Source organism: Myotis myotis, unplaced genomic scaffold, assembly GCF_014108235.1.
Source record: "Myotis myotis isolate mMyoMyo1 unplaced genomic scaffold, mMyoMyo1.p scaffold_m19_p_27, whole genome shotgun sequence".
In the NCBI taxonomy this organism is placed as follows: domain Eukaryota; kingdom Metazoa; phylum Chordata; class Mammalia; order Chiroptera; family Vespertilionidae; genus Myotis; species Myotis myotis.
In genome coordinates, this window is record NW_023416332.1 from 423,540 (window position 1) to 449,010 (window position 25,471).

Here is a 25,471-nt window from a genome sequence, read left to right on the forward strand (position 1 = left end):
CAGGGAGTTGAGAGTTGAGAGCCTTAGGGTCAAGTCAGTGCAGAGCTGGTCACCCAGAGGCGTCCTGGGTACTTGACTGGCCGACTTGAGTCTAGAATTGATTGCGAATCCTTCTCCCAGACCGTGCAGTCCAGCTGTCTACACCCTCGTCGCCCCATGGCTTTTGCTTTCCGGAGTTGCCCCACGTAATTTGCTTTCCTCCTGTGATGTGGTTGTCAGCCCCTTTTGTCAGCCCTCTGTGCTCTGCCCCAGGAGGCTCCGTGGACCCCTGTTTTGGTCCCGGCTTCTTTGGGAAAAGGCTGGGCTGCGGCCGGGCGTCGGTAACTCAGGCAGACTCTGTTGCAACCTCTGCCGGGCTGTCTCTCTGCAGAGCGGGGATGACGAGGAGTACCGGCGCATCTATGCCACGAAGATCAAGCCCCGGCTGAAGTCGGAGGACGGAGTGGAAGGGGAGCCTGGGGAGACCCAGAGCCGCACCATCACGGTGACCAGAAGGGTCACGGCCTACACTGTGGACGTGACGGGCCGGGAGGGAGCCAAGGACATCGACATCAGCAGCCCCGAGTTCAAGATCAAGATTCCACGGCACGAGCTGACCGAAATCTCCACTGTGGATGTGGAGACCCAGTCTGGGAAGACCATGATCAGGCTGCCCTCGGGCTCGGGGGCGGCGTCTCCGGCCACAGGCTCTGCTGTGGACATTCGAGCGGGCTCCATTGCCACCTCGGGACCAGAGCTCCATGGTGCTGGCCACTCGAAGCTGCAGGTCACCGTGCCTGGGGTAAAGGTGGGAAGCCCAGACATCAGTGTCGGTGCAAAGGGCTTGGACTTGGGCGGCAAAGGGGGGATCCACGTTCCAGGAGTGGGCATTTCGTCTTCTCTTGGCGGTGGGGCAGTAGAGGTTCAGGGCCCATCTCTTGAGAGTGACAATAATGGGAAAATTAAAATTCCCACCATGAAGATGCCAAAATTTGGTGTCTCAACAGGGCCCCAGCACCAGGCCCCAGAGGCAGGTTTGAGTGTTTCTGCACCTGAATTCTCTGTGGGGCACAAGGGAGGCCAGGCAGGCATGACCATCGGTGGGAACATCCAGGCCCCTCAGGTGGAAGTCGGTGCTCCCTGTGCCACGGTTCAGGGGCTTAAGGGGAAACTGAAGGGCCCCCAAATTACCGGGCCATCATTTGAGGGAGACCTAGGCCTGAAAGGTGCCAAGCCACAGGGGAGCATAGGGGTGGACATCTCTGCTCCCCAAATCAAGGGCACCATCACCGGCCCCCATGTGGAAGGTCAAGGCCCTGATGTTGATATTCATGGGCCTGGAGGCAAACTAAATATGCCCAAGATGAAAGCTCCCAAATTCTCTGTGTCAGGATCTAAGGGAGAGGGAACTGGAATTGACGTGACACTACCCACAGGTGACATGACTCTTCCTGGGGTCTCTGGGGGCATCAGCCTGCCCGAGGTTGCTACCGGGGGGCTGGAAGGGAAGCTGAAGGGTACTAAAGTCAAGACTCCTGAAATGATTATTCAGAAACCTAAAATCTCCATGCAGGATGTGGATCTGAGCCTTGGGTCCTCCAAGCTGAGAGGAGATATTAAGGTTTCCGCTCCGGGAATGCAAGGTGATGTCAAAGGCCCTCAAGTGGCAGTTAAAGGCTCCAAAGTGGACATAGAGACACCCAGCCTAGAGGGGACTCTGGTAGGACCGAAGCTGAGTGGTCCTTCTGGAAAAATGGGAACCTGCAGTATCTCCATGGCAGATGTAGACTTAAATGTGGCTGCACCTAAAGTGAAAGGGGGTGTAGATGTCACCCTCCCCAAAGTAGAAGGGAAAGTCAAAGTCCCCGAGATGGATGTCAAAGGCACCAAAGTGGATGTCAGCGCCCCAGATGTGGAACTTCATGGCCCGGAATGGAACCTGAAAATGCCCAAGATGAAAATGCCCAAGTTCAGCACTCCAGGAGTCAAAGGAGAAGGCTCAGACATAGATGTAAATCTACCCAAAGGAGATGTCCGTATTACGGGGCCCAACGTCAACATGGAAGCTCCAGATGTCAACATAGGAGGCCTGGGGGGCAAACTTAAAGGTCCCGATATGAAGTTGCCTGAAGTGAGTGTCAAGACACCAAAGATCTCCATGCCTGACGTAGATCTGCATGTTAAAGGCCCCAAGGTGAAAGGAGAGTACGATGTAACGGTACCAAAACTTGAAGGGGAACTGAAAGGCCCCCAGATGGACGTTAATGCCCCAGATGTGGATGTTCACGGCCCAGAATGGCATCTGAAGATGCCCAAGATGAAAATGCCCAAGTTCAGTGTGCCAGGGTTCAAAGCAGAGGGCCCAGATGTGGATGTGAACCTGCCCAAGCCTGATGTGGACATTTCTGGGCCCAAGGTAGATGTGATTGCTCCAGATGTGAGAATTGAGGGACCAGAAGGAAAATTGAAAGGACCCAAATTTAAGATGCCCGAGATGAATATCAAGGCCCCGAAGATCTCCATGCCAGATGTGGACTTACATTTGAAAGGCCCTAGTGTAAAAGGAGAATACGATGTTACGGTGCCAAAGGCTGAAGGTGAGATTAAAGTTCCTGATGTTGAACTTAAAAGTGCCAAGTTGGACATTGATGTTCCAGATGTGGACGTTCAAGGCCCAGACTGGAACTTGAAGATGCCCAAAATGAAAATGCCCAAGTTCAGCATGCCTGGCTTCAAAGCAGAGGGCCCAGAAGTGGATGTGAACCTGCCTAAAGCGGACATTGGCATCTCAGGACCCAAGGTGGATGTTGACGTTCCAGATGTGAATATTGAAGGACCTGAAGGGAAGCTGACGGGTCCCAAGTTTAAGGTGCCTGAGATGAACATCAAGGCCCCCAAGATCTCCATGCCTGAGGTGGACTTGCACATGAAAGGTCCCAAAGTAAAGGGAGAATATGATGTTACAGTGCCAAAGCTGGAAGGTGACCTGAAAGGGCCAAAAGTAGATGTCAGTGCCCCAGATGTTGAAGTTCATGGTCCTGATTGGAACCTTAAGATGCCCAAGATGAAAATGCCCAAATTTACCATGCCCAGCCTCAAAGGAGAGGGTCCAGAATTGGATGTGAACCTGCCCAAGGCTGATGTAGACCTTTCTGCACCCAAGATTGATGTTAGTGCTCCAGATCTGAGCCTTGAGGGACCTGAAGGGAAGTTGAAAGGCCCCAAGTTTAAGATGCCTGAGATGCACTTCAAAGCTCCTAAGATGACTCTGCCAGATGTTGACCTCAATCTTAAAGGACCCAAAATGAAAGGAAATCTAGAGATGTCTGCACCAAAACTAGAAGGTGAGATGACAGTTCCAGATGTGGACCTCAAAGGGCCCAGTGTAGACATTAAAGCACCAGATGTGGAAGTACAAGGTGGAGACTGGAGCCTGAAGATGCCCAAGATGAAAATGCCCAAGTTCAGTGTGCCTGGCTTCAAAGCAGAGGGCCCAGAAGTGGATGTGAACCTGCCCAAGGCTGACATCGACATCTCTGGACCCAAGGTTGACATAGAAGCTCCAGACGTGAGCCTTGAGGGACCAGAAGGGAAGCTGAAGGGTCCCAAGTTCAAGATGCCTGACATGCACTTCAAGGCTCCCAAGATCTCCATGCCTGATGTGGACTTCAACTTGAAAGGCCCCAAAGTCAAAGGGGATGTGGATGTGTCAGTGCCCAAGATAGAAGGTGAAATGAAAGTGCCAGATGTGGACATCAAAGGACCCAAAGTGGACGTTGATGTCCCAGATGTGGATGTGCATGGACCAGACTGGCACCTGAAGATGCCCAAGATGAAAATGCCCAAGTTCAGCATGCCTGGCTTCAAAGGAGAGGGCCCAGAAGTGGATGTGAACCTGCCCAAGGCTGACATTGACATCTCCGGACCCAAGGTTGACATTGAAGCTCCAGATGTGAGTCTTGAGGGACCAGAAGGGAAGCTGAAGGGTCCAAAGTTTAAGATGCCTGACATGCACTTCAAGGCTCCCAAGATCTCCATGCCTGATGTGAACTTGAATCTTAAGGGACCAAAACTAAAAGGAGATGCGGATGTGTCTTTGCCTGATGTAGAAGGTGAAATAAAAGTGCCAGATGTCAACCTTAAAGGGCCCAAAGCTGACATCAGTGCTCCAGATGTGGATATTCATGGCCCAGACTGGCACCTGAAGATGCCCAAGGTGAAAATGCCCAAGTTCAGCATGCCAGGCTTCAAAGGAGAGGGCCCAGAAGTGGATGTGAACCTGCCCAAGGCTGACTTTGATGTCTCAGGACCCAAGGTGGATGTTGAAGGTCCAGATGTGAACATTGAAGGTCCAGATGCAAAACTAAAAGGTCCTAAATTTAAGATGCCAGAAATGAACATAAAGCCTCAGAAGATACCAATACCAGATGTTGGTTTGCATTTGAAAGGTCCTAAAATGAAAGTAGATTATGACGTGACTGTCCCAAAAGTAGAAGGAGAGATACAGACTCCTGATGTCAACATTAAAGGACCCAAAGTAGACATTAATGCACCAGACATGGGAGTTCATGGCCCAGACTGGCACCTGAAGATGCCCAAGGTGAAAATGCCCAAGTTCAGCATGCCAGGCTTCAAAGGAGAGGGCCCAGATGTGGATGTGAACCTGCCCAAAGCCGACATTAATGTTTCTGGACCCAAGATGGACATTAATGCTCCAGATGTGACTCTTGAAGGTCCAGAGGGGAAACTAAAGGGCCCCAAGTTCAAGATGCCAAGCATGAATATACAGACACACAAAATTTCTATGCCTGATGTTGGACTTAACCTGAAAGCTCCTAAACTGAAAACTGATGTTGATGTTTCCCTTCCTAAAGTGGAAGGAGACTTGAAAGTTCCTGAAATAGACGTGAAAGCCCCTAAGGTGGATGTGGATGTTGGAGATATTGATATTGAATGTCCAGAAGGAAAGATAAAAGGCCCTAAGTTTAAGATGCCAGACATGCACTTCAAGGCCCCCAAGATCTCTATGCCTGATGTGGACTTACACTTGAAAGGCCCCAAGGTCAAAGGGGATGTGGATGTCTCTGTGCCCAAGATAGAAGGTGAAATGAAAGTGCCAGATGTTGACCTCAAAGGGCCCAAAGTGGACATTGATGTCCCAGATGTGGATGTGCATGGACCAGACTGGCATCTGAAGATGCCCAAAGTGAAGATGCCCAAGTTCAGCATGCCAGGCTTCAAAGGAGAGGGCCCAGAAGTGGATGTGAACCTGCCCAAGGCTGACATCGACATCTCCGGACCCAAGGTTGACATTGAAGCCCCAGACGTGAGCCTTGAGGTACCAGAAGGGAAGCTGAAGGGCCCCAAGTTCAAGATGCCTGACATGCACTTCAAGACTCCCAAGATTTCCATGCCTGATGTGGACTTACACTTGAAAGGCCCCAAAGTCAAAGGCGATGTCGATCTGTCTGTGCCAAAACTGGAGGGAGATTTGAAGGGCCCAAGGGTGGATGTGGAGGTGCCTGACGTTGATCTCGAATGTCCTGATGCAAAGTTGAAAGGGCCCAAGTTTAAGATGCCTGACATGCACTTCAAGGCCCCCAAGATCTCCATGCCTGATGTGGACTTCAACTTGAAAGGCCCCAAAGTCAAAGGGGATGTGGATGTGTCAGTGCCCAAGATAGAAGGTGAAATGAAAGTGCCAGATGTGGACATCAAAGGACCCAAAGTGGACGTTGATGTCCCAGATGTGGATGTGCATGGACCAGACTGGCACCTGAAGATGCCCAAGATGAAAATGCCCAAGTTCAGCATGCCTGGCTTCAAAGGAGAGGGCCCAGAAGTGGATGTGAACCTGCCCAAGGCTGACATTGACATCTCCGGACCCAAGGTTGATATTGCAGCTCCAGATGTGAGCCTTGAGGTACCAGAGGGAAAGCTGAAGGGTCCCAAGTTCAAGATGCCTGACATGCATTTCCATGCCCCCAAGATCTCCATGCCTGATGTGGACTTACACTTGAAAGGCCCCAAAGTCAAAGGCGATGTCGATGTGTCTGTGCCGAAATTGGAGGGAGATTTGAAGGGCCCCAGCGTGGATGTGAAGGTGCCTGACGTTGATCTCGAATGTCCTGATGCAAAGTTGAAAGGGCCCAAGTTCAAGATGCCTGACATGCACTTCCATGCCCCCAAGATCTCCATGCCTGATGTTGACTTCAACTTAAAGGGGCCTAAAATTAAAGGAGACTTTGATGTTTCAGCCCCAAAGATGGAAGGAGAGCTAAAGGGTCCAGAATTGGATGTTAAGGGCCCCAAATTGGATGTTGACATGCCAGATGTAGCTGTGGAAGGCCCAGATGGCAAATGGAAAAGTCCTAAATTCAAGATGCCAGACATGCATTTTAAAGCTCCTAAAATCTCCATGCCAGACATTAATCTACACTTAAAAAGCCCCAAGGTCAAGGGAGAGGTGGATGTCGATGTTCCCAAATTGGAAGGTGACATCAGTGGGCCAGATATCGACATTGAAGGACCTGAGGGCAAATTGAAAGGCCCCAAGTTCAAGATGCCTGACATGCATTTCAAAGCCCCAAATATATCTATGCCTGATGTGGACCTAAATCTGAAAGGACCGAAAATCAAGGGGGATGTCGATGTGTCTGTGCCTGAAGTAGAAGGTAAAATTAAAGTACCAGATGTGAACGTCAAGGGCCCCAAAGTAGACATAAGTGCTCCTGAAGTTCATGGCCCAGACTGGCACCTGAAGATGCCCAAGATGAAAATGCCCAAGTTCAGCATGCCAGGCTTCAAAGGAGAGGGCCCAGAAGTGGACGTGAACCTGCCCAAGGCTGACATTGATGTCTCCGGACCCAAAGTTGACATTGAAGCCCCAGATGTGAGCATTGAGGGTCCAGAGGGAAAAATCAAGGGGCCTAAATTTAAGATGCCAGAGATGAACATCAAAGCCCCAAAGATCTCCATGCCTGATGTAGATTTACATTTGAAAGGTCCTAAGGTGAAAGGAGACATAGACCTTTCCCTGCCGAAGGTGGAAGGTGACCTCAAGGGCCCCAAAGTGGACATTGATGCCCCAGATGTGGATGTTCAAGGCCCAGACTGGCACCTGAAGATGCCCAAGATGAAAATGCCCAAGTTCAGCATGCCAGGCTTCAAAGGAGAGGGCCCAGAAGTGGATGTGAACCTGCCTAAGGCTGATATTGACATCTCCGGACCCAAGGTTGACATTGAAGCCCCAGACGTGAACATTGAGGGCCCAGAAGGAAAACTGAAGGGCCCTAAGTTCAAGATGCCTGACATGCACTTCCATGCCCCCAAGATCTCCATGCCTGATTTGCATCTGAAAGGTCCCAAAGTCAAGGGTGATATGGACGTTTCTCTGCCTAAAGTGGAAGGCCCTGAAGTTGACATCAAGGGCCCCAAAGTGGACATTGCTGCACCAGATGTGGATGTACAAGGGCCAGACTGGCACCTGAAGATGCCCAAAGTGAAAATGCCTAAGTTCAGCATGCCAGGCTTCAAGGGAGAGGGCCCTGAAGTGGATGTGACCCTGCCCAAAGCTGACATCGATGTCTCAGCACCCAAAGTGGACCTTGAATGTCCTGATGTGAATATTGAAGGGCCTGAAGGAAAGTGGAAAAGTCCAAAATTTAAGATGCCTGATATGCATTTTAAGACACCAAAGATCTCCATGCCAGATATTGATCTTAACCTAACAGGACCCAAAATAAAAGGCGATATGGATGTCACAGGTCCCAAGATCGAGGGAGATCTGAAAGGTCCTGAAGTTGATCTCAAAGGCCCCAAAGTGGACATTGATGTTCCAGATGTGGATGTTCATGGCCCAGACTGGCACCTGAAGATGCCCAAGATGAAAATGCCCAAGTTCAGCATGCCAGGCTTCAAAGCAGAAGGCCCAGAAGTAGATGTGAACCTCCCCAAGGCTGACATTGATGTAACTGGACCCAAGGTGGACATTGAGGGCCCTGATGTTAACATTGAAGGGCCAGAAGGAAAGTTGAAAGGTCCTAAGTTCAAGATGCCTGAGATGAACATCAAGGCCCCCAAGATCTCCATGCCTGACTTTGACATGCATCTGAAAGGTCCCAAAGTAAAGGGTGATGTTGACGTTTCTCTGCCTAAAGTTGAAGGCCCTGAAGTTGACATCAAGGGCCCCAAAGTGGACATTGATGTCCCAGACGTGGATGTTCATGGCCCAGACTGGCACCTGAAGATGCCCAAGGTGAAAATGCCCAAGTTCAGCATGCCAGGCTTCAAAGGAGAGGGCCCTGAAGTGGATGTGAACCTGCCCAAGGCTGACATCAGTGTCTCAGGACCCAAGGTGGACATTGAAGGTCCTGATGTGAATATCGAAGGCCCAGATGCGAAACTGAAGGGCCCCAAGTTCAAGATGCCTGAGATGAACATCAAAGCTCCTAAGATCTCTATGCCTGACATTGATCTGAACCTGAAAGGCCCCAAAGTGAAAGGTGATGTGGACGTGTCTTTACCAAAAGTGGAAGGTGAGATTAAAGTTCCTGAAGTGGATATTAAAGGCCCTAAAGTGGACATTGACGTTCCTGATGTGGATGTTCATGGTCCTGATTGGCACCTGAAGATGCCCAAGGTGAAGATGCCCAAGTTCAGCATGCCGGGCTTCAAAGGAGAGGGCCCTGATGTGGATGTGAACCTGCCCAAAGCTGACTTTGATGTCTCAGGACCCAAGGTGGACATTGAAGGTCCAGATGTGAATATCGAAGGTCCAGATGCAAAACTGAAGGGCCCCAAGTTCAAGATGCCAGAGATGAACATCAAAGCTCCTAAGATCTCCATGCCAGATTTGGACCTTAATCTTAAAGGCCCTAAAATGAAAGGAGAGGTGGATGTTTCACTTCCAAATGTAGAAGGTGATTTGAAAGGGCCTACTCTTGATATCAAGGGCCCGAAGGTAGATCTAGATGCTCCGGCTGTTGACATTCATGGTCCAGAAGGCAAACTAAAAGGCCCCAAAGTGAAGATGCCTGACATGCATGTAAACATGCCCAAGATCTCCATGCCAGAAATTGACCTGAATTTGAAAGGTTCAAAGCTTAAGGGAGAGGTTGATGTTTCTGGGCCCAAATTAGAAGGTGACATTAAAGCTCCCAAGTTGGATGTAAAGGGCCCAGAAGTGGACATTTCTGGTCCTAAGCTCAATATTGAAGGCAAGTCAAAGAAATCTCGTTTTAAGCTTCCCAAATTTAATTTTTCGGGCTCCAAAGTCCAGACACCTGAGGTGGATGTCAAAGTTAAAAAGCCAGATATTGATGTAACAGGCCCGAAAGTTGACATCAACGCTCCTGATGTCGAAGTCCAAGGAAAAGTAAAAGGCTCCAAGTTCAAAATGCCTTTCCTGAGTATTTCATCCCCTAAAGTTTCTATGCCTGATGTAGAGTTAAACCTGAAAAGTCCTAAAGTCAAAGGAGACTTGAATGTGGCAGGCCCTGATGTAGAAGGTGACTTTAAAGGACCCCAAGTGGATATTAAGGCACCAGAAGTCCATCTTGATGCACCTGATGTGGATGTTCATGGTCCAGACTGGAATTTGAAAATGCCCAAGATGAAAATGCCCAAGTTTGGTGTGCCTGGCTTCAAAGCAGAAGGGCCAGATATGTCTGTGGATCTGCCAAAAGGAGATATCAACATAGAGGCTCCCAAAATGGACATTGAGGGCCCAGAAATCAATGTGGAAGGTCTAGAAGGAGGCTTAAAAGGTCCCAGACTCAAGATGCCTGACATGAATATTAAAGCTCCCAAGATCTCCATGCCTGACATTGATTTAAATCTGAAGGGTCCCAAGGTAAAAGGTGATGTGGATGTTTCTCTTCCCAAAGTGGAAGGAGAGCTGAAAGGTCCAGGGGTTGACATCAAAGGGCCCAAAGTGGACATTGATGCCCCTGATGTAGACGTTCATGGCCCAGACTGGCACCTAAAGATGCCCAAGGTGAAAATGCCCAAGTTCAGCATGCCGGGCTTCAAAGCAGAGGGCCCAGATGTGGACATAAACCTTCCCAAGGCCGACATTGATGTTCCTGATGTGAGTCTCGAAGGTCCAGATGCGAAACTGAAGGGCCCCAAATTCAAGATGCCTGAGATGAACATCAAAGCTCCCCAAATCTCCATGCCTGACATTGATCTGAACCTGAAGGGCCCCAAAATGAAGGGCGATGTGGACGTGTCTTTGCCAAAAGTGGAAGGTGACCTAAAGGGCCCTGAGGTGGACATCAAGGGCCCCAAAGTGGACATTGACACTCCTGACATTAACATTGAAGGCCCAGAGGGGAAATTGAAGGGGCCTAAATTCAAGATGCCAGAGATGCACCTAAAGGCTCCCAAGCTCTCCATGCCTGACATTGACTTAAACCTGAAAGGCCCCAAGGTGAAGGGTGATATGGATGTTTCTCTTCCCAAGATGGAAGCGGATCTGAAAGGCCCTGAGATTGACATCAAAGGTCCAAAAGTGGACATGAATGCCCCTGATGTGGACGTCCATGGCCCAGACTGGCACCTGAAGATGCCCAAGGTGAAAATGCCCAAATTCAGCATGCCTGGCTTCAAAGGAGAGGGCCCAGAAGTGGATGTGAACCTGCCCAAAGCTGACATTGATGTCTCAGCACCCAAAGTGGACCTGGAAGGCCCTGACATGAATATTGAGGGACCTGAGGGAAAGCTGAAAGGTCCTAAGTTCAAAATGCCGGAGATGAACATCAAGGCCCCCAAGATCTCCATGCCTGACTTCGATTTGCATCTGAAAGGTCCTAAGGTCAAAGGAGATGTGGATGTTTCCCTGCCTAAGGTGGAAGGTGATCTGAAAGGCCCTGAAGTTGACATCAAAGGCCCCAAAGTGGACATTAATGCACCAGATGTGGATGTTCACGGCCCAGACTGGCACCTGAAAATGCCCAAGATGAAAATGCCCAAGTTCAACATGCCTGGCTTCAAAGCAGAAGGCCCTGATGTGGATGTGAACCTCCCCAAGGCTGACATTGATGTCTCAGTACCCAAAGTAGATGTTGAAATGCCAGATGTCAATATTGAAGGTCCAGATGCAAAACTGAAGGGCCCCAAGTTCAAGATGCCAGAGATGAACATCAAAGCCCCCAAGATCTCCATGCCTGACTTTGATTTGCATCTGAAAGGTCCTAAGGTGAAAGGTGATGTAGATGTTTCTCTGCCCAAGGTGGAAGGTGACTTAAAGGCCCCTGACGTTGACATCAAGGGCCCCAAAGTGGACATCGATGTCCCAGACGTGGACGTTCAAGGCCCAGACTGGCACCTGAAGATGCCCAAGGTGAAGATGCCCAAGTTCAGCATGCCAGGCTTCAAAGGAGAGGGCCCTGAAGTGGATGTGAACCTGCCCAAGGCTGACATTGATGTCTCAGGACCCAAGGTGGACATAGACACTCCTGACATTGACATTCATGGCCCAGAAGGGAAACTCAAGGGCCCCAAGTTCAAAATGCCTGACCTGCATCTCAAAGCACCCAAGATCTCCATGCCTGAAGTCGACCTGAACCTGAAGGGTCCTAAAGTAAAGGGCGATGTGGACGTTTCTCTGCCCAAAGTGGAAGGTGACCTCAAGGGCCCTGAACTTGACATCAAAGGCCCCAAAGTGGACATCGATGTCCCTGATGTGGACATGCATGGTCCTGACTGGCACTTGAAGATGCCCAAGGTGAAGATGCCCAAGTTCAGCATGCCGGGCTTCAAAGGAGAGGGCCCAGATGTGGATGTGAACCTGCCCAAGGCCGACTTTGATGGTCCAGATGTGAGTATCGAAGGTCCAGATGCGAAACTGAAGGGCCCCAAATTCAAGATGCCTGAGATGAACATCAAAGCTCCAAAGATCTCCATGCCTGACCTTGACTTGAACCTGAAAGGTCCCAAAGTAAAGGGCGATGTGGATGTTTCCCTGCCTAAGGTGGAAGGTGACCTCAAGGGCCCTGGAATTGACATCAAAGGCCCTAAAGTGGACGTTGATGTCCCAGATGTGGATGTTCATGGTCCCGACTGGCACCTGAAGATGCCCAAGGTGAAGATGCCCAAGTTCAGCATGCCGGGCTTCAAAGGAGAGGGCCCTGAAGTGGATGTGAACCTCCCTAAAGCTGACATTGATATCTCTGGCCCCAAAGTGGATATTGCTGCCCCAGATCTGAATATCGAAGGTCCAGATGCAAAATTGAAGGGCCCTAAGTTCAAGATGCCTGAGATGAACATTAAAGCTCCCAAGATCTCCATGCCTGACTTTGACTTAAGCCTGAAAGGGCCAAAGGTGAAGGGCGATGTGGACCTTTCACTGCCTAAGGTGGAAGGTGATCTGAAAGGGCCAGAGGTGGACATTGAAGGTCCTGAAGGGAAACTCAAAGGCCCCAAGTTTAAGATGCCTGATGTGCATTTCAAAACCCCACAAATCTCCATGAGTGACATTGATTTGAACTTGAAAGGACCTAAAGTAAAAGGAGATTTGGACCTTTCCGCTCCTAAACTGGAAGGAGATCTGAAAGGCCCCAAAGTGGATATTAAAGGCCCTAAGCTGGACATAGACACTCCTGACATTGACATTCATGGCCCAGAAGGGAAACTCAAGGGCCCCAAGTTCAAAATGCCTGACCTGCATCTCAAAGCACCCAAGATCTCCATGCCTGAAGTCGACCTGAACCTGAAGGGTCCTAAAGTAAAGGGCGATGTGGACGTTTCTCTGCCCAAAGTGGAAGGTGACCTCAAGGGCCCTGAACTTGACATCAAAGGCCCCAAAGTGGACATCGATGTCCCTGATGTGGACATGCATGGTCCTGACTGGCACTTGAAGATGCCCAAGGTGAAGATGCCCAAGTTCAGCATGCCGGGCTTCAAAGGAGAGGGCCCAGATGTGGATGTGAACCTGCCCAAGGCCGACTTTGATGTCTCAGGACCCAAGGTGGACATTGAAGGTCCAGATGTGAATATTGAAGGCCCAGATGCGAAACTGAAGGGCCCCAAGTTCAAGATGCCTGAGATGAACATCAAAGCTCCGAAGATCTCCATGCCAGATCTTGATCTGAACCTGAAGGGCCCCAAAATGAAGGGCGATGTGGATGTTTCTTTGCCTATGGTGGAAGGTGACCTCAAGGGCCCTGGAATTGACATCAAAGGGCCCAAAATGGACATCGATGTCCCTGACGTGGACATGCATGGTCCCGACTGGCACCTGAAGATGCCCAAGGTGAAGATGCCCAAGTTCAGCATGCCGGGCTTCAAAGGAGAGGGCCCAGATGTGGATGTGAACCTGCCCAAGGCCGACTTTGATGTCTCAGCACCTAAGATGGACATTGAAGTTCCAGATGTGAATATTGAAGGCCCAGATGCGAAACTGAAGGGTCCCAAGTTCAAGATGCCTGAGATAAATATCAAAGCTCCCAAAATCTCCATGCCTGATGTTGACCTAGATTTGAAGGGACCCAAAGTCAAAGGAGATTTTGATGTGTCTGTCCCTAAGATTGAAGGTACTTTCAAAGGCCCAGAAGTAGACTTGAAAGGTCCAGGTCTGGATTTTGAAGGCCCTGATGCCAAACTCAGTGGCCCACATTTGAAGATGCCATCACTGGATATATCTGCCCCTAAAGTAACTGTTCCTGATGTTGATTTGCATCTCAAGACACCCAAAATGGGAATTTCTGGGCCCAAATTAGAAGGCGGTGAACTGGACCTTAAGGGGCCTAAAGTTGACTTAGAAGCTCCAACCTTAGATGTACACATGGAGAGCCCAGATGTTAATCTTGAGGGGCCAGATGTTAAAATTCCCAAACTTAAGAAATCCAAGTTTGGATTTGGGGCAAAAGGCCCCAAAGCTGACTTCAAGTCACCCTCGGTCGATGTGACTGTTCCTGAGGCAGAGCTGAACGTCGAGACTCCTGAAATTAGTGTCGGTGGCAAGGGCAAGAAAAGTAAGTTTAAAATGCCTAAGATTCACATGAGTGGCCCCAAAATTAAAACCAAGAAACAAGGATTTGATTTGAACGTTCCTGGCGGCGAAGTGGATGCCAGTCTCAAGGCTCCTGATGTAGACTTGAATGTTGCCGGGCCGGATGCCGCACTGAAAGTCGATGTGAAATCGCCTAAAACCAAGAAACCTATGTTTGGAAAGATGTACTTCCCTGACGTAGAATTTGACATTAAATCATCTAAATTTAAAGCGGAGGCCTCCCTCCCTAGCCCCAGAATGGAGGGCGAAATCCAGGCCTGTGACCTGGATATTTCTGCGCCCGGGATTAATGTGGACGCACCTGACATCCACATTGAAGGCCCAGATGCTAAAGTCAGAGCACCGTCCTTCGGCATTTCTGCCCCTCAAGTCTCCGTCCCCGATGTGAACGTGAGCTTGAAAGGACCAAAGATAAAGGGCGATGTCCCCAGTGTGGGCCTGGAAGGACCAGACATAGATCTGCAAGGTCCAGAAGCGAAAATCAAGTTCCCCAAGTTTTCGATGCCCAAGATCGGCGTCCCCGGCGTGAAAACGGAGGGTGGGGGAGCGGAGGTCCAGCTGCCCTCGCTTGAAGGAAGCTTGAGTGCACCGGGTGTTAAGCTGGAAGGGCCTGATGTGTCTCTGAAGGGGTCAAGAGTAGACTTGCCCTCCGTGAACCTCTCTATGCCAAAAGTCTCTGGACCTGACCTCGACCTGAACTTGAAAGGACCAAGTGTGAAGGGAGACCTGGCTGTCTCTGGTGACATCAAGTGCCCTAAAGTATCAGTAGGTGCTCCGGATCTAAGCTGGGAGGCACCTGAAGGTGGCCTTAAACTCCCCCAAATGAAGCTGCCCCAGTTTGGCATCTCCACTCCAGGGTCTGACTTGGACATTAACATCAAGGGGCCCCAGGTGACTGGAGAACTGAAGGGGCCAGGCATGGATGTGAACCTCGGAGGCCTCAACGTGAAAGGGCCCCAAATCTCGGCACCGGACGTGGACTTGAACTTGGAAGGACCAAAAGTGAGAGGGAGCCTCGGGGGCACTGGGGAGCTGCAAGGGCCCTCCGTCGGAGGAGGGCTCCCGGGCGTGAGTGTTCACGGCCTGGAGGGGAACCTCCACATGCCTGGCATCAAGGCCCCTGCGTGCGGTCTGGAGCTGCAGGGGGGGAAGGTGAGACTCCCCACGGGGCAGGTTTCTGGCCCTGAAATCAAAGGCGACCTGAAAGGTTCAGGAATCGGTGTCCACGGGGCCGCTCCCGACATTAGCGTGAAAGGACCTTCGTTTGCTATGGCCTCTCCTGAGTCCGAGCTTGGTGTCAGCTTGAAGGGCCCGAAAATCAAAGGAGGTGTGGATGTTTCAGGGGGTGTCAGCGCCCCAGACATCAGCCTGGGTGAAGGGCACCTGGGCGCCAAAGGTTCTGGGGTCGAGTGGAAAGGCCCCCAGGTCTCTGCTCTCAACCTGGGTGCGCCCACACTTGCCGGTGGACTTCATTTCTCGGGACCAAAGGTGGAAGGAGGCGGGAAAGGAGGCCAGATTGGACTCCACGGTCCTGGGCTGAGCGTGTCCGGGCCCCAAGGTCACTTGGAAAGCAGATCTGGAAAAGTAACATTCCCGAAGATGAAAATCCCCAAGTTCACCTTCTCTGGCCGCGAGCTGGTTGGCAGAGAAGTGGGGGTGGATGTCAACTTCCCCAAAGGCGAGGCCAGCGTCCAGGCTGGTGCCGGAGAGGGCGAGTGGGAAGAGCCCGACGCCAGACTGAAGAAGTCCAAAATCAAAATGCCCAAGTTCAACTTCTCCAAACCGAAAGGGAAAGGCGGCGTCACCGGCTCGCCAGAGGCCTCCATCTCGGGGTCCAAAGGGGACCTGAAGAGCTCGAAGGCCAGCCTGGGCTCTTTGGAAGGAGAGGCAGAGGCCGAAGCATCTTCGCCCAAAGCCAAGTTCTCCTTGTTTAAAAGCAAGAAGCCGCGGCACCGCTCCAACTCCTTCAGCGACGAAAGAGAGTTCTCGGCGCCGTCCACGCCCACCGGGACTCTGGAGTTCGAAGGCGGCGAAGTGTCGCTGGAGGGCGGGAAGGTCAAAGGGAAACACGGGAAGCTGAAATTTGGTACCTTTGGTGGATTAGGGTCAAAGAGCAAAGGTCATTATGAGGTGACTGGAAGTGATGACGAGGCCGGCAAGTTACAGGGGAGCGGAGTGTCCTTGGCCTCTAAGAAGTCCCGACTGTCCTCTTCCTCCAGCAACGACAGCGGGACGAAGGTCGGCATCCAGCTGCCCGAGGTGGAGCTGGCGGTGTCCACAAAGAAGGAGTAGCCGGCCTCTGTGTACATACATGTATAAAACGCGACAGCCTTGGGTGTGTTTGTATATAACCTCAGAGAGCAGCACGCCCGCAGCTCAGCAGCAAGGCCAAGAGCTGGCCTCGCAGGGCAGGTGCTGGCCGGCCCGCCGCCCGGGCCCCGGGCTCCCGACACCTCAGAGTCCCAGGTCTGTCCAGCCGCGTGCAGAGTCAACAGTATTTGCCTTAAGATTTCTCTTTATTTTTATTTTTTTGCATTGAACGCGGAGAACTCCTGTTTACTACGCAAGCTTTTGTGTTTATTACCCTTATTTTTACTGAACATGGGTAGCGTTGGGGTCATCAGAAACCCACTTACTTTCTCATTGCAATGACTTTGCGGGTTTTGTTAGTGAGGGTGGGGTGGGGGAGAAGGCAGTAAAGGGAACCAGACCCCTGTTTCTCCTAAGATGGGGTCCACTCAAACAGCAAGCCCCCCACGGTGGCCAAGAGGAGCAGGTGGGCACGGCCTGGGGGTGTTTCTTGAGAAACCCTGAGAGTTGCTGTCCCCCCCGCGTGGGTGTCCCGCCTGCGTGGTGCTCGGGGTGAGAGGGAGTTAGAATCTGTGTGCAGTTGGGCCGGCCCTCGGCTCACGCGGGGCTTCCCTTCTGGGCATGGTGAGGGGAGCGTTTTCTTCATGGCCACCCTGTTCCCGATACTAGTTCTGGTTTCTTTTAACAAATGTTACCGTGATTAAGAACTCCTCCCCCCCCCCTCCCCCGCACTTTAATGGCAACTTAATTAAGAATGTAAGAGAATCAATGCTGTCAGAGGCAAATAAAGCTGTTTATTAACCTGATGTCCGCGCCTTTGCATTGCGTTGGGGGAGGAAGCCCCAGGAGGCTGCGCACCAGCCCGACAGTGCCCACGGGATCTGGATCCGGGTCCGGGTCCGGGCCCGGTGGCAGCATCGCGGGGTCAGTAACGGGTGGTGGGCGGAACTCTTGGGTCTTGATGCTCCTGGCGAGGCTGGTGCACCATCGCTGAGAAGTCAGGGGAGGCTTGGTTCGCTGGCAGCCCAGCCGGGACCTACTCCTCACCTTGCAGGAAGTGGGAAGTGCCCTCTGACCCCAAAGCAAGTAGACAAAGCCCCCCCCCCCCCTTCCCCGGAGCTGCAGCCTCCGCCATCACCCTCAGGCCAGATCCCAGTCGCCACCCCACCCCGCCCTCCGGGTTCCTGCCCACAGCAGTGGGGCCTGCCCAGTGCGAACCCCACCTGCCCTTGCTTGGATTTCAGATCAGTGTCTGCCGGCTCCGCCCATTCATCCCCTCAGCCAGCACAGCCTGTGTCCCTGGCGGGGGTTGGAGGTCCGGGGTGGCTGTCGGTTTTGGAAAGAGCTGGGTTACAAGGGCGGTGTCTGAGCCTCCCGCTGCTCTTCACCAGATGGCCAGCCCACGGCTGCTTTTGTGAATTGGGCAAGACACGTCACCCTCCTCGAACCTCAGGTTCCTTGTCCGTGGAATGGGAGAGTATCCGTAGGACCGGAGTCCCTTGGGGTGTTTGGGCGTCTATCGCTGCGAAGGTGCCACATCTACACGTGCAACGCCCATGGCACAGCCACATGCTAATCGCGGAGAGCACGAGGTGTGGCTGGAGTCTGAGCCCCTCCACACACACTCGAGTGAGGGCACACGCGTACCGGAGGCCACACACACACCTGGCACACGCCTCCACCGCTGCCTTCTGTCCCAATGGGCCTGGCACCTCCCAGGGCGCTTCTGTCACTCAACCACAGGCCCAACTCCTGGCCCTCCGTTCTGAAGCTGACAGCTCTGTGGGGTGTGGCCCTGGAGTCGGGAGGGTGGGATGAGTGGGTGACTGTGGGGTGTATTTGCGTACACAGCCAGGGATGCCCATGGGGACACTGGAGAGAGCCCCTGGGCAGGACTACCCAGGCTGTCCCGTAAGTTATCAATTAAATGTGGTTTTTTTAAGCTTGCGGAAGGGGCCGTATAAGCTAGTATTTCTCGAGCCCCCGGGTCTCAGCATCCTCCACAGACCAAGGGGTATGGTGGGTGTGGGCCACCAATGCTCCGAGCCCTGGGAAGGTGGGAACATGCTTCTGTGGGGTGGTGAGGACGGGGATGGGGCCCTGCCTCCCAAGACCAGATCTCACCGGCGGGGACAGTCAGGGCTGGTGAGTAAGATGGAAGAGGAAACCGGCCACTGGCCACTCAAACGGGAGGAGCGTTTGGTGAGGCAGTGCCTCCGCGCGCGTCCTGCAGGGGCTGTTCCCGGAGGGGCACCTGGCGGAGCGCCAGGGGCTGCAGAGGCCATGGTGGCGGCCCCTGCTGGCTGCCCGCCCACTCTCATCGCCCCTCTCCTCCTGCTCCTCCTGACACCATGGCCACCCACCCTGCCCTCTCTCAGCCCCCAGGGGGATGGGCCACGTTAGTCCCAGCAGCGCTGCGGGGTCTTAAACTCCGAGGCCCCAGTCCCGTGAGAGCAGCACCAGGCGGCCTGGGAAGGCGGGTGCCGCCTGGAGAGGAGCGGGCAGCGGGCTGCAGCCTGCCTGGGCGCCTGCGTGGGAAGCGTGTGGCTCAGGGGACACTGGGAAAGGGAATTACTTTGGAATGCATCGCGTGCTCACAAGCAGTAGTAAACATTTTTCATCAACCCAGACTCATTCCTGTGTCCGTCAGGGTCCCTGCAGGGACTGGAATCCCGGCTGAAGACAGTTGGGCCCCGGGGGAGCGGGCAGGACACAGCTGGCCACGGAAGCGGGTGCTGCCCTGGGCCTGAGGGGTCCGGGGAGCCCAGCCTGAGCCCGAGGCGGAGAATATTGTGGTTCCCTCTTTCCGGGACTGCTCCCAACGTCACCTGTGCATTAAAAAAGCATTTTCTTGGGGAAACAAAAACCTCCCTCTTGATTTTTGCAAAAAGCCAAAAGGCCTGGAAGACGCTCCAAGGTTCCCAGGACAGAACCCCCAAAACAGCACCGGCCTGGGAGTCGGTGGGGTTGGTTCTCAACCTTCTGGCCCTTTAAATACAGTTCCTCATGTGGTGACCCAACCATAAAATTATTTTTGTTGCTACTTCATAACTGTCATGTTGCTGCTGTTATGAATCGTCATGTAAATATCTGATAAGCAGGATGGTCTTAGGCGACCCCTGTGAAAGGGTCGTTCGACCGCCAAAGGGGTCGCGACCCACAGGTTGAGAACCACAGGGTTAGAGTGACCGTGGGCAAATCAAGACCCTTCTGGGCCTCAGTTTCCCCCTTTGTGACATGGATAAGGCATGGCCGTTCCAGTAGCCTACGGTCCTTCCAGGAGCCAGGCTGGTTAAGGAGGTGCATGGGGCTGCCCGGGCCAAAAGCAAGACGTGATTAGAATGTAGCCCAGCCGACTTCCCTGTGGGGGGTAAGCGGGACCAGGTGTGCTGAGCAGCGGCTGCATTGCGGGCCCGGTGTGGGCTCCACTGGCCCAAGCAAAACAGCACCCGCCGGGGCTTTGCATGTGGCCAGTGCGTGCCGTCATCAGAGTCCCACCTTTGCTCTCTGGTGTCGCACAGTCGCTGTGACATGAATAGTATCTGGGAGATGCAGCTAAGCGTGTCACAGATGTTCGTGTTCTTTATTTTTTTTAAATTTTTATTAATATCAGAGAGGAAGGGAGAAGGAGAGAGAGAGAGAAACCTCAATGATGAGAATCATGGATCGGCTGCCTCCTGCACGTCCCCTACTGGGGATCGAGCCCGCAACCCGGCATGTGCCCTTGACCAGAACGGAACCCTTCAGTCCACAGGCCGCCGTTCTAGCCACCGAGCCACGTTGGCTGGGGCTTTGTTTTCTTGTTAAGGGTCTTTAGTTTGAATTCAAACCGACAGAGACGTTGCAAGAATAGACAACGCTTATCCACATACCTTTACTTGTTTGTTTTAAACCCCCCCCCCCCAGATGTTATAATTGTTATTTTTGCCGAATCATTTGAGAGCGAATGGCAGACACCATGACCCTTTAGAACACGTTAGCAGGTAGGACGCCTCTTGTAGAACCAGCTTACAATGACCAAATTCAGAAAACTTACCCGGGAGGGATTATTATTGACCTACAGGTCCACGTAAATTTCACTAACGGGCCCATCATTTCCTTAGGGCAATGCCTTCCCTCCTTAGGCTTCAGCCCACGCCCACGATCCCACATGACAGGTGTCGTGGCCCCTGTGGTTCCTTCAGCGTTTGGCTGTCATTTGGGACACCGATGGGGCCGTGGGTTTGAAGAGGGCTCCCAGGCTGGGCCTGCCCGACGTTTCCTCGTGGTCAGATTCAGGTGCTGCATTTTGGGGGCAGGAACACCACGGGATGGGCCCTTCTCCGGACCCTGGGCTAAGGAGGCGGGCCAGTTTCTCCATGGTACCAGCGCCCTGCTTTCCCTTTGGAATTAACAAGCAAACCCACATTTTCAAGAAAGAAGTCCAAGTTTGGGCAAGTTTCTTTCGCAAGCACACTTTAACGGGGCCGGGCCGGTGGCATGCGGGCCTGCCCGGCCTTGGCGCGCTCCGTGGGGGGCGGGGGAGTTTGGGAAGTGGCGTCCTGCGTCCTGGCTCCGGGCAGGCGTCGCAGTACAGAGCAGCCCTCTGTCTCTCCTCACGAGGACAAAGAATGCGGGGCATGAATGCTTGCCACAGGCCCGGCGTGCCATGTGCTGTTTACCAGCCCGCGCGTCCCTCCCCAGGCACAGGGCTCCCAGAGGCTGCCGCTGCCAGCACAGGCTGCCAGGGCACAGCGCATGGGGAGTGGGGAGCAGCGTGCATGGGGAGTGGGGAGCCCTCTGCTGAGCAGGGCGCTTTCCGTTCCCTTCCAAACCCTCTGCTCTTTTCCACCCCCAGCCCGAGGCCAGGCCTGGATGGGAAGCCTTCCCAGCCGTGGGGCCGAGGGGTGGGAAGGGTTAAGAATGAAAAGACCTGCCCTAGCCGGTTTGGCTCCGTGGACAGAGCGGCCCATGGACTGAAGGGTCCCGGGTTCTATCCCGGTCAAGGGCACGGAGCTTGGTTGCAGGTTCCCCGGCCCCGGTCAGGGCGAGTGCAGGAGGCAACCAATCGATGTGTTTCTCTCACATCCATGTTTCTCTCCGTCTCTCCCTCTCCCTTCCGCTCTCTCTAAAAATCAATGGAAAAATATCCTCGGGTGAGGATTAACAAACAAAACAAAAGCAAACAAAACCAAGAATGAAAAGACCTTCTGTTTGGACAGGGCATTCTCGCCCACACAGGGCTGTATGTTTTGCAGATCTCACACGGGTTCTCAGCTCTGCCCCGGCCAGAAGGGCCAGGAGGGTGAGGACGGGAGACGTGAAGCCAGTGCTGGGCCTTCACCAACAGCTGGGAAGAGATGACTCCGCCGGGGTCAACCCGAGCGTTCTGGTTTAAAAAAATAAATTACTTTCTTTGTGTTTCCTTTCCCATGATGCCATTGCTGTTTTCCCCGAGGAAGCTGGGAATGTTTTTCTGAGGAGGTTTTAGGAAATGGAAGATGTCTTTTGAAATTTGCAGGGCCTTGACCTTTCAACAATATCCCAGAAATAGGAGTTTTCAAAGCCTTGTTCCTCAGCCAGCCTACCCAGTAGTAGCGGACCGGTACGAGCGAGGCGTACTGACAGCTCTCAGTTCCGCCGCCTCCTAGCTGCGGGGTCCTGGGCAAGTTATCGGACCGCTCTGTGCCTCAGTTTCCTTATCTAGCAAGCAGGGGTGATTCGTACCTGTCTCAGAGCTGTGTGGCCAGGGCGACGTCAGCGAACACACACAATGTGCTCAGCGCATAGGAAGGACTGTCGGTGTTCGCTGTGACCCGCGGGCGCTTACTTCGCGTGAGGACTGTACGTGCTTCGTGTGTGTGACTTTCTACAGGACCCCGTGACGAGCGTCTTGTTTTCCTCACAAAGAAACAGAGGCTCAGAGAAGTCAGGCAAGATGCTCAGGGCCACACGACTAGTAAGCGGCAGGTGCAGGATTCGCACTGGGTCTGGCCGGGGTGGAGAAGCCTCTGCCTCGCTGGCAGCCTCCGGAAGACCGCTAATCACAGTGGGCGCTGTGTCCGGGTGTGGAGGGGAGCCCGGGGAGGGCGCTGCAGGCGGAGAGGGTGCAAGTGAGGGGGGTGGGGAGGCTGGGGTGGGGGAGCAAGCACAGACCACCGGGAATGTAACTCGAGACTCTGGGCAGCCTGACTGGTTTCCGGTCCAGTTCGGAAAGTTAAAGGAAAGGCTCTTACCAGTTTGCCCAAGGGGGCGGGGAGGCTCGAGGTACCCAGCACCGTGAACCCTTGGCCCAGGGTCAGCCTTCTCAGCGGCGGCCTGTCCCTCTGGCCAGTGTCAGCCTGGGTCTCTTCCCTCCAGAGTGAGGGCTTCCAGAACTAGGATAAATAAGGGAGAAAGGCGATTAGAGCATTTGCATTATAATGAGCCCCACCCGGTCCCTGGCCCATCCCGGCAGCTGGAAGCCCCCTGGCCAGCTGGGGCCCTGTGGGGCCAAGCCCCCTTTCTGGGGGAGAGAGAGCTTGGGGAATGTGATGGGGACTCCAGGGAGGAATTTCGGGCAGAACTCAGTTGTTCCCAACTGTGGACGGAGTCTCTCTCTTTTTTAAATCTTTATTGTTGAAAGTATTACATATTGTGCCGCCCCAGCACGGCCATGGGTGAAGCTGCAGGGATTGGTGAAGGATTACAGAAGACAGATGAGAGAATAAAGCTGGGGCTGGATGGGACACTGCCCTGCAGCGGTTCTCAACCTGTGGGTCGCGACCCCTTTGGCGGTCGAACGACCCTTTCACAGGGGTCGCCTAAGACCATCCTGCATATCAGATATTTACATGACGATTCATCACAGCAGCAACATGACAGTTATGAAGTAGCAACGGAAATAATGTTATGGTTGGGTCACAACATGAGGAACTGTATTTAAAGGCCCAGAAGGTTGAGAACCACTGGATTAGAGAGACAGCACCCCAGCCTGCAAGCCGAGTCTTTATCTTATAGCAGATTCCACCAGGCAGAGTAAGGGCGGGTCAAGATGTTTACAACGTTCTCTCGGGGTTCGAATCTACTCAATTACACGCACCTGAACTCTATCAAGCCCACATCACTCAGCCTCCTGGGACCACAGGTTCGGACCATGAGGTCAAGCTCACAGCCACAGCCTTTGGCTGTAACTGTGCTGGGACTTGCACCTGGCTTTGCCACGAGAGGGTCGTGCCCTCTCATTAGCCCCAGGCTTGAACCTGTCCAAACGCCGCTCTCCACAACATGTGTCCCCCCTTTTTTCCCTGGGGTGTCCCTGCCAGCCCTGCCTGGCTCTAGAACCTGCTAGAATCAGCCGGGTGAGCAGGAGGGGACTCTCCCACCCGGCCCCCCCACCGGCACCCCGCCGGGGAGAAGGAACCCGGCCTCCACCGGGTCGGATCACTGGCTCTTCATTCCGGGACTAGAGGGGAGAAGGAATCAATGGAGCAAACAGAAGAGTGAGCCCAGGATGAGGCTGAGGCGGTTCGGCGAGGCTGGGGGGCCGGAGGGGAGGAGGCGGGGGTGGGGGTGGGGTGGGATGAGGAGAGGGGGAGTTTGGAGGGAGCAGGGAGTTTGGAGGGAGCGGCTGCAGACGTGCAAGGGCGTGGAGAGGGAAGGAGGGAGGAGAGGGCCCACCGCGAGCAGGGACAGCGCCCAGTGGCCTTGGGGGACTTGACCGCTGCTCCCCATCTCTGAGAGTCCCCTGGGCTCCAAACGAACTTACATCCTAAGGGAAGCAGTGTGCGTGCAACGTCAAGTTCCCTGTCCAGCCAGAAACCAGGGGACACACTGATGCGCCCCCCCCATTCCTGGGGCCGCCCAGAGACCCCCGGCCCCAGAGGAGCAGGAGGGAGGGGAGGGAGGGAAGGGAGGGGGTGGAGGAGCAGAGTCCCCCCAGTAGCTGACCCCACGCCCCGTTTGTCCGAACTGCCAATCGCCAGGGCACACTTTGGTCCCGTGACCCGTTGCCAGGCAGATTTTTTAGCCGCCTCTGCGCTGCCGTGGCCGGGTGAGGCGGGCGGGGTGGGGAGTGGGGCCCAGAGGCAGTGGTTCTCAACCTTCCTCATGCCGCGACCCTTTAATACAGCTCCTCACGTTGTGGTGACCCCCAATTTCATTGTTACACATTGAACATCATTAAAGCATAGTGATGAATCACAAAAACAACATGTAATTTATATATGCTTTTTCCGAGGGTCTTATGCGACCCCTGTGAAAGGGTCGTTTGACCCCCAAAGGGGTCGCGACCCATAGGTTGAGAACGGCTGGCCTAGAGGTTGGGGAACGGGGGAAGGAGGACTCAGGAGGCTGTGGTGAAGTTGCTCCGGGCCAAGTTCCCATTTCCTAGGCGTGGCGGGCGGAAGGGAGCCCCCTAACCCTGGGGGTCCCCGAGCCCCTAGCAGCGCTGGGACATCTGCTTTTCTCTTAACCCAGATCCTCTCCATCTCAGCTCTGTACTGAGCGCAGACAGCTTGGCACTGCTGTGCTGGGGGCCAGCGCCGCAGGTGTTAACACTGGGGTGACTGGCCTCCTTGCGGTTATGTGGGCGGCCTCTGTGCGTATTTTGGGACAGGAGAGCCTTTTAGCAAAGTGTCGAAAGCGGCATGGGTGGTTGCACCCCTTGCCCCCTGGCCCCTCCCTGCCCCCGGACCTGGACCCGACAGCCCCGATGCCCAGCTGCTGTCCCTGGGCTGGGGCACTGGGCAGGAGCAGGCCTGGGACCCCTGCCTGTCTTAGGTCCCCACTCAGGCCCCGGTGAGGGGGGGGGCTTTAGGTCTGAGGTCATGTCTGGCTTTTCCAGCCAGTGTCCGGCGGCCTGGGTTTTGCGTTTTACCCGGGCCTTCCCTCTCCTCCAGGGCGCCCGCCACCACCTCCCGTGCCACAGGGCGGGCTGGAATGTGAGCTGGCAGGACAGTGATGGGCATTTTCTACTTGGAAGAGTGTGAGTTCGGTTCACAACTTAAATTTCAAGTGGGCCCTTCAGGCAGGTTAGGGAGGTCAAGTGAGAGAGTGGAGGCAGCCGGCGTGGATTGTCCAAATCCCTAGAAAATAAATTCTAGGAATGTGCTTGTGGGTGGGGGGCACGTCAGGTGTGCGCACGCTCGGCCAGGCACATCAGGGGTCACAGCTGGTCTGGGAGGCCTTGCTCTCCTCTCTCCTTTTGAA

The 25,471-nt window shown here is 53.7% G+C and overlaps 1 protein-coding gene across 5 annotated transcripts in view; it reads left to right on the plus strand.

The window, feature by feature from the left end:
• Window positions 1–17,109, plus strand: part of AHNAK (AHNAK nucleoprotein) — a 29,266-nt gene extending 12,157 nt beyond the window's left edge. The window contains exons 5-6 of one of the 5 annotated variants that reach the window (XM_036295684.1): window positions 371–11,779; window positions 12,923–17,109. In XM_036295684.1, the coding sequence (XP_036151577.1) occupies window positions 371–11,779; window positions 12,923–16,285 (14,772 nt within the window). In that variant the 3' untranslated portion in view covers window positions 16,286–17,109. Of the gene's footprint in view, window positions 1–370 lie in introns of all 5 variants that reach the window. The other 4 variants (XM_036295685.1, XM_036295682.1, XM_036295683.1 and 1 more) reach the window with 4 other exon arrangements.
• Window positions 17,110–25,471: the final 8,362 nt, after the last annotated feature.